The sequence below is a fragment of the Panulirus ornatus genome, chromosome 61, assembly GCF_036320965.1.
Source record: "Panulirus ornatus isolate Po-2019 chromosome 61, ASM3632096v1, whole genome shotgun sequence".
Classification (NCBI taxonomy): Eukaryota; Metazoa; Arthropoda; class Malacostraca; order Decapoda; family Palinuridae; genus Panulirus; species Panulirus ornatus.
In genome coordinates, this window is record NC_092284.1 from 2,413,680 (window position 1) to 2,427,042 (window position 13,363).

The 13,363-nt window shown below is 37.3% G+C and overlaps 1 protein-coding gene across 1 annotated transcript in view; it reads left to right on the plus strand.

The window, feature by feature from the left end:
- RhoGAPp190 (Rho GTPase-activating protein 190) overlaps positions 1-13,363 on the plus strand; it is a 228,577-nt gene that overhangs the window by 190,002 nt on the left and 25,212 nt on the right. Inside the window, exons 27-28 of the mRNA XM_071696915.1 lie at positions 1,070-1,294; positions 3,221-3,517. Of these exons, the coding sequence (XP_071553016.1) occupies positions 1,070-1,294; positions 3,221-3,517 (522 nt within the window). The remainder of the gene's footprint in view (positions 1-1,069; positions 1,295-3,220; positions 3,518-13,363) is intronic.

Consider the following 13,363-nt stretch of genomic DNA (forward strand, 5'->3'; position numbering starts at 1 on the left):
GAAATCCATTAAGTCTGCAGGTTTGGATGGTATTGCAGTTGAATTTATTAAGGGAAAGATTCTGCTCAGTTGTTATATTCCTCAATAATCAGATACGAGATGAAACCTTTTACATAATTTTTGCATATTTTTCCCAAAAGTTTTGAGATAAAGCCATCAGCACATAATTTTTTTCAGATGTTTTATCCAAGAATGAGAATTAAAATTACTGGGATGTCAGAGATATAAAGAAATTCTGAACTCTGTGGTATTTTTGAAGGTTTTACAATATTGCATTACCAAAGATGAAGTATTTTTAGGGTGGTGAGCTTTGGTAAGCATTTTTATATTGTGAATATTGGTAAGATTGGAGGCAAGAGAGCTTATTTGACTATGGCCCTTTGGTGTTTTTGATAAGGGGGAGGAAGTCTATAAATCGATGTATGAACGTGTACATATTGGACTTTTCAGAGAAGAATCATGCTTGCGTGTTTTAACAAAGAGTTTTGTTTACAGACCAAGAAAGCAGCATGACTTATGAGATAAATTTATGTATATGCTTGATTAATATTATTACCTGTAAGGGGCTACCATATGGAGTTTAGTTTTCACTGATGATTTTATTTATTCATTTTTTTGTACGAGTCTGTTTGAGAGTGAGGGAGTGTGTGCGTTTTTGTGTCTTGTGTTTTTATGTGATTGTGTTGGTTAGTAAGAAGAATAGACTATAGAGAATAAGATAATTAGGACGAAGAGCCAAAACTTACTTGAAATATTTTTGTGCTCATATTATCTGGGGCCTTTCTTCAGTAATTGTAAGAGGTAAGAAACGAATGTAGAGTTTATAGGATTGGCCAAGTATTATTGTACATTTACACATTGGTGGATTTTAGAAAGCACATTATCAGAGTATTTGAAACTTGCACTCACTAGGTGGTAGAGCTAACAATGCTTCGAAGCTTCTAAACTAGATTTGTCACCAGGATATGTAGCTTGAGGCTATGACATTTTATAGAGATAAAGTAAGTTGAATAGATAATTTTGAAGTAATGGCACTTGAGCGCTAACGCTCGATACGTCACTGTTGTAGCATACTCGGACTCAGACTCTGAATGGAGTTCCCTTGAGCGGCGGCGTAGTACCGATTCCTACAAAGTCAACCGCAAAGCCGTACCCAAGAGGATGAAAAAGAAGCGTCTCCCGATACCCGTAGCTGCCCCCCGTGTGCCCCCCCTACCCTCCTTCTATGTTGCCGAGGGAGGACCTGGCACTCGCTATTCGGATGAGAGGCTTTTACTCGACCCCTATGAGAAAGGTACCAGAGGTAGCACTATGTCCAACTATACTCTACCTCCTCTCCTCCCTTTTTGTGGCACAACAGCAACTGTATTGACCCAAAGAACATAGCTTATGATATGCTTAATTTTTGCTTATGGGAATGAAATGATTAATCTGATTGGCATTATGTCTAAGGGTCCTACTGCTGGTAATTGTCACAGACGGCTATGTTTTTGTGCTAGATATGGCAAAAATGAATTCATTACATTGAGAGATTTAGAACACTCAAGGTGCATCTCTCAATAAATTTGAGAATTGAGGACTTAATACTTATTGCTGTAACATGTGTAGCTCAAAAACTGGCCATGTATTAATGCAGTTGTGGTGTAGCTAAATCAGTGGTATCCCTGCCTAATGCACTTTTTGCATGTGGTGTTCTTCTTGCTTTACTGTATCTTGAACATCCTCTCTCTGTTGCCCATTAATGAATCCCAGGGCTTCATTATCAGGTGAGTTAGAATGTTTTGCTCGAAATTAACCAAAGTTTTCCTTGAGGTTAGACAGGGTTTATTGAATTAGCAACTCAGGACTTTGTTCATTGCTTATACCAGTATTGAATTTAATTATCCTGTGAAGCAATGTATATGTTTGTGATGTAATTTCTGTATTGATGCTTTGTGTTAAAGTTCATTTTGATATTTTGAAGTGCGATAACCCCTTAAGATATGAATGTATTTGTTGATATTCATTAACACATGTAAACATATGATATATATTTTAATGATTAAAGTTTTGAGAAGGTTAAATGAGAATCAGATTGATAAGGGTAAGCACTCATTTTACAAGAAAAGATGTACATGGTGGTAGACTTATTTGATTTATATGTAATGATTTATTTTTTTGTATTTTGTCTTCCTAACATTAGACTGCATTGCTAGAGGTGGAGCTATGGTGCTGTATAAGCAGTGAACTATATGATGAAACCGTTAACATTTCAATACCCCATACTGTTTGACATTATTAACAGACAGCCTCCTTCTGTGTCTGTTCCACACTAACCAGTCATTGTATATCTGGCCAGGCAGCCTTTAAATGAACAGTACCTGCTGTGATGTCTTAAGCTGTTGGTGTCCATTATGCATGGATAGTGATCTTACTTGTTTTGCATGACCAGAACAGTCAACATATTTGCATGAAAAAAAGTTTTTTGTAAGTATTTGATATGAACATAACTAAGTCCCATAACCGATGTATAAACCAGTATATTGTCTATTAATACTTTATTTATTATTTTTTCTCTGTATGTGAGTATTGTAGAAATAAAAGACCTATAGCTGAACTTGAATGACATGGATATTCCAGTGGTGGATGATCTGATGTTCCTTGTGAAATGAGAGTGGATCAGAAAAAAAGACAATCAGCCTTCTGCATACATTACAGAAACCTTGTGACAGAAAATCCTCAGACGCCGGCTTGAAGCACACTTCATGAAAGTGTATGAAAGGTCCATGTAGGACAAACTATATTTTATAAAACTATGGTAAACATATTGAAGAAATGTGGTATAACTTAAGAAGTTAATTTTTCTGTATAAGGACCTTTACATGAATTTGTTTGGAAGTAAAGTTCTGGGCAGCTTATTAGGGAATAGATATTAGATATTTGAATTGATTCATTGTTTTTATTGGAATTCTTATTTTCCAGTAAGGGAAGCTCTTTCTCAAGAACAAATTACTATCCATGGAGAGGTGAAGTGTTTAAGGATTGAAACATTAATGATGGATAAACACTCTTCATAGGAGTTACTATAGAGTAGTAGGATGAAGCATGGAGGGAAATTTGGTTGGGTTCGGTTAATACGAACTGATGTTTGATAACCCTTCCCTACATCCATGGTAGGCCAGGTGTAATTCAGGGTGGGTGAGGTTAGGTGACTGAGGGCGCGCTGTTGTTATTGTTTCAGTGGTGAGTGGATCAGCCTCAGATGATTCCGAGGCCACCGACAGAGAGGATCCGGCTGCGCCGCGCTCCAAATATAAACCTCAGAAACGCTCTATTCAGTTTAAAAAGAAGACGGGAGGCAGGGAGGGCGTGGCAGTGCGCCCCCCCGTGGTGCCCCCCCTGCCCCCAACCCATCCCCCGCCCCACCCTCCCACCTCTCACCCACGCATGGGGCTGGCTGCCACCCCTCACCACAACCCCCTATCGTATCCCATGGCAGCTCAGCTTCCCCCAGACACCGACTTATTCTCCCCCTCATGTAAGTCATGCTCAGTCTTGCCTGCCTGGTCTCTTGGCCTTCTTCTGTCTTTTTTCTACCTTTACATCTGTATCCCTCTCAATCCTTATCACTTCAAATAAAGTAGTTCGTAATATTTCACTCAAAAGTTTGCTGATAGTAGAAGGACCTTTGTATGTAGAACCTTAACTGTATTTAGGGTAAATTGTCTGCACTTTTCTCTGTATTTTGATTATATTTTCCTCCCACAAATTTAGGCTATGGGGTGACCTAAAGAATTTTTAAATGAGTACATCCAGTACCAGCATTAACACAGAAAATGCCTGAAGTAAAATGTTGAAAAATCAGGATGGAAGTGTAGTATTGATTGCATGTAGGATGGAAGCATATTTCCAGCAGTTTTTAACTCAGATTACACACACACACACACACACACACACACACACACACACACACACACACACACACACACACACACACACGGACCTCCATGGTGTAGCAGGTAGCATTACTGACCCCATGTATGAGCTGCCTGGGATCAAACCCACATAAGTTCAAATCCTGGTCATGGCAGCTGTTCCCCAGTCCACCCAGCTGTTCATTCTCCCCAAGGGGCTGGTTGATAGATACCTGACATAAGCTTAGGTTGTGTTTGTTTACATACATAAATAGGAGTAGACATGGTAAACATTTACAAGGTTAAGAAGATGAAGCAACCGAGTGTAAAACTCTATCCCTGTAAAACACAAATAGTAATCGCACACACATGCACAAGAGTAAAGACATGTCAGTTACATACAAGAGATGGGGTAACATGAGTTTAACTCTTTAATGACAGTGTACATAGATTTAAGAAGTTGTATGGTAGTAGAGAGTGTTTAAGGGATGGGGCTACATGATTTTAAAACTTCCTCTGCCTACAGTGCATAGGAGCAATTACACACACTTGAATGGAATAAATTGACTGAAGATGTAGTAAATTTAGACAGCATGCATAAGTTTAAAAAAGTGTCATGATAGTAGAGAAGTTTAAAGAGATGGGGCTTCACATGTGTAAAACTCCTTCCCCATGCAGTGCAAATAGATGATTAATTACACACACACACACACACACACACACACACACACTTGACGATAACGAGGGAAATCCAGGAGGAAACAACTGTCTCCCCGACTGGTCATAATTAGTAATTACACTTACATTTACAACAGGCCTACATGGTATAGTGATTAGTGTTACTGACCATGAATCAGCACGGGCCTGTTTAGAGTCAGTCTCATTTGGGTTCAAATCCTGGGTGTAGCAGTCAGCCCACACCCAACCCAGATATGTGTTGTTTTTGAGCCAACATAGGAGTAAAGACATGTTTCATATGCATGGTTAAGGACGGGGCATTACAAGCGTAGAAATCTCTCCCTGTAAAACACAACTATTAATCACATTTAGATGCACTCGCACTTCATTTATCAGCAAGTAACTTGGCCATCAGTAATGAGTGTAGCATGCCATATAGAGAAGGGAACTAATACTGCTCGACTGATGAATATAACATATATGGGGAAAACGATAAGTTGCATCCCTTATAATTGTTTTAGAATTTATCTAATTGATTTTAACACATTAGGTCCCCAAAGCTGTAATAACACATACATAATATCAACTTACACTTAAAGCTTTATACTAATCTTTGCCAGTAGTCTTCTGTATACCTTATAACAATAGTGTGGAATAATATATACATATATCACTGCATTCTGATATGTAATAAACTTGCCACATTGCTTTCGTATATTAATATTTCTTTGTATGCCTTAGTAGAGAGATGCTGTCATTAGTCATTCAGTTGTCTGCAGTGCCTGATTACCTGTACCATACTCTGTATTATGTCTTGATCATTCCTCACTTTGTGTTTCACACTGCCTCACACCAAGTTGTTAGATGCCTAACATTGATACTTCTTTTCCATGTTCAGAGAGATAAGAGTTGCTTTCAATTAAATTTATATCATAACGGTCAGCAAGTATTATTCTTTTTTGGTTTTAAATGGTCTCCCTTTTTAATTTTGAGCGAACCCTTTTCGGTTACTCTTTGTACTGATTCTTGGATAAATGAATCTTTTTAATTTGAAATTGAGAAACTGATTAAATGAGTTTATTGTACTCGTGTTTTGGGATCATAGTCATCACTGTAGGATAAAATAGAAATATTTAAGGCTGTAATTTGGGCAGATTCATTTCAAGATGAGACTTAGATTTAACAACATATCTTAACATGACCAGGAAACTGTATAGAGCAAGTGTTTGTGTAGATTTTTCATGAATTACTGAGTAAGTGCTATTTGTCTTGTTGGTATTTTTATAATTTTTGATGTGTATGGACTTAAAGTACTTCGTGAAATGTAGCAGTTTTCTTTTAAGAGAGGGATGTGTAGCTGGAGAGGTATTCATTAAAGATTTAATCTAGCAAGTCATTTTTGTTACACATTAATTAGATGAGCTTTTTTTTTTATGCACTTAGATTTTACAGTGTAAAGGAATATAGTACTCCACTTTGTTACATGTGTGTGGTGGATTGTGTTCATATATCCTCTTAGCTCATTCATATGCGCATGTCTATGTATGTGAGTGTGTATGTGTGTGTGCGTGTGTATGTATTATATCAGATTAGATAAATAGATTATTATTCTGCTTGCCTTTGTAATTTGTAGATGAGTATTACAGATCAGTAAAAGTGATTACAGTTGTCCTGATAGCTTAAGTATTTGTTCATTGTATTTTTAGATGTCTGGATTATTTTGCCATACCAAGGCTTGACAGGGATCCAAAATTTTTTGTTGAATGGATTGTCACATCTCTTTGTATTTTATGTGAGAGACAGCCCTATTCATTGCTGATGAATCGCTTGGAGCAACATCTTATAACTGCAAGGTATTAGTTCATTTTCTTGCTGATTAGACTTTTAATATATTCCAATAGAATGATAAGTTATGACAGGCTAACTTACTATGTGGTAAATTATTTGGTCCTTGATATCTGTTTTTGTCCCTCTCTATACTAACTATGTTGAGAAGCAGTTTATCTGAGCATGATTTGCTTTTACACATGTAGTTATTTTGATTGAGCATTATTCATTGTTGCAGTTTCTGATGTTGATATAGTCAACTTGATTGCATTATCATACAAGTGTAACTTACACAGAAGGTGCCGTATGTTTTTGGTTTCCTTTATTCCATACCAATTATTGAGTTTTTATGATATTCTTCATCTCATTATTATCTGTTCAAAGTACACACAGATGATTTAAAAGATTGTTTGCATACTGCTTTAGAATGACATGATTCACTGAAAACTTTAAGATGTGTGATTTTTGCAAATCTTCTCATGTATACCCTATAGCCATGTACACCATTGGCTGATCATTGTCATGTCTGCTACTGCAGTTGTGGGCATCATAGTACCCTCTAGTTGTGTAGTGTTTGGTGTTTGTTGTTGTCGTGCATTCCTAGTAGAACTTGATAAGTAGTCTTGAAATTGTGTTGTCTGTTTTGACAGTGAATTCATATCTTTTAACCCATGTATGGATTGACTATTAGTTCTTTGATTTTGTATTTGCTATATTTTTATTTGTAAGAAAAAAAAAAAGAGAACTTATCTCTGATCCTAGGTTTTCTTTGAACGTATGTGATCGTAGGCTGTGTTCAAACTCGATGGTACAGAAACGATTTATGCTACACAAACCGTAGATGTCCTAATCATGCTCATGATCTTTTAGCATCTCTAACACACTTTGTTTAAGCATGATTTAGTTTTTGCGTAATCGGTGATAGAGTATAATACCCTGCTTGTTAATCCATGAAGTATTAAAATTTAATAATATATTCTAACTGTATAAGAAATGAATTTTAAGTAATTTAGCCCACTGTTCTAACTGTTAGTTATACAAAAATTGCATTTGTTTCCTCTAGAATGATAGCATAAGGATGAAGTACTTGAAATCCATTCCAGAACAACAGAAAGATAAGAAAGTGGCTGTTTGTAAGCTTGTTGCTTGGCTATGAACTTAGTTATGCAATCTCAGGACCCATTTTATAGGGCTTCTGCAGCTTCAGAGCCACTTTCCACTCAGGAGCAGGGTAAGGTGGGTTTATTTTGGACAAGAAAATCCTTGATGGCACTCCACTCCTTTCTGTCCACTGATGATGGTTTTGTCAAAGGTAACCTCTTGCTCTTGTGTTGTCACTTGAAGGCAGAATCAGGGAACACCTGTGGCTAATTTTGAACTTGTGTACAATAGATTATATAGCTTCTTCATTACTTCAAAAACCTGAAATTGAGAGAAAGAAGGAATTTCGTTTCATGGTGTAGGTCACTCTGTATCATATAGTATTCTTACAATCCAGCTGACAAAAATTCATGTTTGAGCAAATTATCATGGAAATTACAGGGTGTAGATGATGATGCAATGATATGGAAGGGGATTTTGATATCTCAGCCCTCATAACATCCTGTGGGGTAGTGCTAGGGAGTTAATATTTTTAAAAGATGTGAGTATGCACTTGATCAACCCCACTTAAGTGGGATAGGCATAAAAGATAAAAGTAGATAGTATAGATATTTATTGTATGAATACATGTAAGGGAAGTAAGGAACATATGTAGTGATCAGAACTTTTTGTCACAGGATAGCGTCTATCATCTGCACTTAATGGTAACTTTCTCATTTAAAGTTTTTGCCTATGTTTCATTAGAATTTACTTATGAAGATTTACGAAAGTATCTAAGATATCACATATTTGAGTTTAAAGTTGACATTTCCAGTGTTTTCAAATGTTTTCACTGGTAGTTCTTTTATTAGATTTGATTTATTGATAACATTTAGTTTTTAATGTATGTTATCCAGCAATATATAATGAGAATTGATTTCATCTTGACATGTCTTTTTTTATTGGATGATAGTTTTATGTATGCATGTAGTTTTACACTAATTTTGCTTGATACTTTTTCCTTAATGACTATTTTTCTTCATACTCTACATGCATGGCCATATTCAAGCGTTATGCAATTTATTCCCGTGTTTGGATTGGTTGGGTGGTATTAATATACTGATTTCTATGTAAGTAAATAATTTGGAGGGGATTCCAGGTGGCATAGATGCTTTTAAAAAATGGTACTTGTACCATAACAAATTTGTTTGTATAGGAAGCATAAGCACTAGAGAACCCTGGTATAGTATATTATCAGACAAACTATTTGAGTGGTATCATCTATGTAGCTTTCAGTGAGTTGATATAAATTTTCAAGAATTTGTAAATTATGGTGTCAGTATTATTCTTAAAAGCCTTTAGATTTCTTTGCTGGAACTGGATTTATTTGAGGTTGCAGCCCTCAGTTTAAGATAATTATTTTTGCCTGACTTGCAGACTTGAGGCAGTTATTCCTATTCGGAATTTTTTCTTTTAGGTCGTTTCAGAGATCGTTTATATATATAAAGTCCATGTTTGTATAGGTATGTATATGTGCGTGTGTGGGCGTTTATGTATATACATGTGTATGTGGGTAGGTTAGGCCATTCTTTCGTCTGTTTCCTTGCGCTACCTCGCTAACGCGGGAGACAGCGACAAAGTAAAATAATAAACTATAAATGAATGTATATCAGCATACTCACATACATACATACATGTACATATACATACGAAGACATATACATATATACACATGTATGTATTCATACTTGCTTGCCTTCTTCCATTCCCCATCCAGGCCCACAGACCTTTCCATAGTTTACTCCAGATATTTCACATGCAAGAGGTCACAGTGGTGTGTGTGATTTAGTGTATGAAAAAAAAAGAAAAGTTCCAAAGTGCTCTTTCGTATAAGGATCACATTGTCAAGGGAGATACAAGAATGAGTTAGAAGATGTATAATAGTCAGTTGATGTATATGGAAGAGATGTAGCTAAGATGCCATTAGTAAACAAGTGTCACTGGATGGTGGTTAGGTTTGTGTGTTCATTGTGGGCAAGAAAGGGAACTGTTTAGGAATTTTGCCCATAATAAAGCTATCCAATTTGTATAGACCTCACTGATATTAATGTTACAATTTTTTGTTCAGTAAATTACTGAAGATTCAATGATATTTCTTGTGGTAAAAGAGTTAGTTGATAACCGAATTGGCATTACTCCAATCAGTCCAGTGGTCATGATTTTTAACATGATTAAACAGAGCATTTGTTTTTTGTCTTCTTCTTATACTATATTTATGTTGCTTAAGTCTAACATAAAGATCCTTACCAGTTTGTCCAACATAAAACATATTACAATTTTTACAAGGTATTGTTTAACACATCCCACAGAATTTTCTGTTGAATTTTTGGTTATGATATTCTTTATAGTATTGTTATTGCTGAAGGCTACATTTACATGAAAGGATTTAAGCAATCTGAGAATTATTGTAAAGTTATCACTAATATTGGATAGCTTAATTGTAGGCAAAATTTGGAAACAGTTCCTTTTCTTGTCAGCATAATAAAAATTTTATGAAAGGCATGTTGCTGGACCTGAACACACCAACCCGAATACCAGTATCTCATAAAACTTGTTTACCAATGGCATCTTGGTTATGTCTCTTCCTTGTACATCAACTGACTGTTCTACGTCTTCTATCTCATTCTTGTATCTCCCCTGATGATGTGATCATTACACAAAAATGCAATTGGGAACATGTCATGTTTCTTCTTTTTTTTTCCATATATATATATATATATATATATATATATAGCTGGTGACTGAGTTTGGTAAAGTGTGTGAAAGAAGAAAGTTAAGAGTAAATGTGAATAAGAGCAAGGTTATTAGGTACAGTAGGGTTGAGGATCAAGTCAATTGGGAGGTAAGTTTGAATGGAGAAAAACTGGAGGAAGTAAAGTGTTTTAGATATCTGGGAGTGGATCTGGCAGCGGATGGAACCATGGAAGTGGAAGTGGATCATAGGGTGGGGGAGGAGGCGAAAATCCTGGGAGCCTTGAAGAATGTGTGGAAGTAGAGAACATTATCTCGGAAAGCAAAAATGGGTATGTTTGAAGGAATAGTGGTTCCAACAATGTTGTATGGTTGCGAGGCGTGGGCTATGGATAGAGTTGTGCGCAGGAGGATGGATGTGCTGGAAATGAGATGTTTGAGGACAATGTGTGGTGTGAGGTGGTTTGATCGAGTAAGTAACGTAAGGGTAAGAGAGATGTGTGGAAATAAAAAGAGCATGGTTGAGAGAGCAGAAGAGGGTGTTTTGAAATGGTTTGGGCACATGGAGAGAATGAGTGAGGAAAGATTGACCAAGAGGATATATGTGTCGGAGGTGGAGGGAACGAGGAGAAGTGGGAGACCAAATTGGAGGTGGAAAGATGGAGTGAAAAAGATTTTGAGTGATCGGGGCCTGAACATGCAGGAGGGTGAAAGGAGGGCAAGGAATAAAGTGAATTGGATCGATGTGGTATACCGGGGTTGACGTGCTGTCAGTGGATTAAAACAGGGCATGTGAAGCGTCTGGGGTAAACCATGGAAAGCTGTGTAGGTATGTATATTTGCGTGTGTGGACGTATGTATATACATGTGTATGGGGGTGGGTTGGGCCATTTCTTTCGTCTGTTAACTTGTGCTACCTCGCAAACGCGGGAGACAGCAGCAAAAAAATATATATATATATATATATATATATATATATATATATATATATATATATATATATATATATATATATATATATATATATTTATTTATATGTTTTGCTTTGTCGCTGTCTCCATATATATATATATATATATATATATATATATATATATATATATATATATATATATATATAAGTGTGTGTATGTGGAAGGAGAGAACATTATCTTGGAGAGCAAAAATGGGTTTGCTCGAAGGAATAGGAGTTCCAACAATGTTATATGGTTGCAAGGCATGGGCTATAGATAGGGTTGTATGGAGGAGGGTGGATGTGTTGGAAATGAAATGTTTGAGGACAGTATATGGTGTTAGGTGGTTTGATCGAGTAAGTGATGAAAGGGTAAGAGAGAGGTGTGGAAATAAAAAGTGTGGTTGAGAGAGCACAAGAGAGTGTTGAAATGGTTTGGGCATACGGAGAAAATGAGAGAGAAAAGATTGACAAAGAGGATATGTGTGTCAGGGTTGGAGGGAATGAGGAGAAGCAGGAGACTAAATTGGAGGTGGAAGGATGGAGTGAAAACATTTTTGAGCAATTGGGGCCTGAACATACAGGAGGGTGAGAGATGTGCAAGGAACAGAGTGAATCAGAATGATGTGGTATACCGAGGTCAATGTGTTGTCATTGGACTGAACTAGGGCATGTGAAGTGCCTGAGGTAAATCATGGAAAGGTCTGTGGGGCCTGGATGTGGATAGGGAGCTGTGGTTTCAGTGCATTACACATGACAGCTAGAGACTGAGTGTGAAATAATGTGGCCTTTTGAATGTTTTCCTGGTTCCTCACTGAAGCAGTGTGTGTGTGTGTGGACATCTGTTCATATGCAGATGCCCCACAGTCTTATTCCAGCAACATGGCAACAGATTGGCAACATCAAATTTGCAGTTGTATGTTAGGTAGCACCCAGAATAGATTGCTAAGCCTTATAGGGTAAAGCTCCCAGTTTGGCTCTTAACTCTGTTCCTTCATTTAGAAAGTGAAACAGGAAAAAAGGGAAGATTTTTCACCCCCCTGCTCTACCCCATAGTCACCATCCAAAACACGCAGGAGATACATGAGCAGTATTCTTTCTCCCCTATTTATATTTATCAAATTATTCATGTATTCATTTATTTTTAATTTCTAATTACCCCAGAACCCCTTTAAATGAAAGGACCTTAGTGCTACCTAGAACCTCATAGGTTTCAACCTTTTAAAGCCCAAGGCTGTGCTACTTCCAGTTACAGGAGAATGATGGACTCCTTTGGTATGAGAAGTTCTTTGATAAGACAGTAACAACAGCTGTGGACTAATAAAGAAACAGAATCCTTGGAAGATGTATATAAACGTTTATACTAAGTGGTTCCAACAATGTTATATGGTTGCGAGGCATGGGCTATAGAGTTGTGTGGAGGGTGGATGTGCTGGAAGTGAGATGTTTGAGGACGATATGTGGTGTGAGGTGGTTTGATTGAGTAAGTAATGAAAGGGTAAGAGAGGTGTGTGGTAATAAAATGAGTGTGGTTGAGAGAGCAGAAGAGGGTGTTTGAAATGGTTTGGTCACATGGAGAGAATGAGTGAGGAAAGATTGACCAAGAGGATATATGTGTTAGAGGTGGAGGGAACGAGAAGTGGGAGACCAAATTGGAGGTGGAAAGATGGAGTGAAAAAGATTTTGAGTGATCGGGGCCTGAACATGCAGGAGGGTGAAAGGCATGCAAGGAATAGAGTGAATTGGAACGATGTGGTATACGGAAGTCAACGTGCTGTCAATGGATTGAACCAGGGCATGTGAAGCGTCTGGGGTAAACCATGGAAAGTTCTGTGGGGCCTGGATGTGGAAAGGGAGCTGTGGTTTCGGTGCATTATACATGACAGCTAGAGACTGAGTGTGAACGAATTTGGCCTTTGTTGTCTTTTCCTAGCGCTACCTCGCGCACATGCGGGGGGAGAGGGTTGTTATTTCATGTGTGGCGGGGTGGCGTGGGAATGAATAAAGGCAGACAGTATGAATTATGTACATGTGTATATATGTATGTGTGAGTATATATATGTATACGTTGAGATGTATAGGTATGTATATTTGCGTGTGTGGACGTGTATGTATATACATGTGTATGTGGATGGGTTAGGCTATTCTTTCGTCTGTTTCCTTGCGCTACCTCGCTAATGTG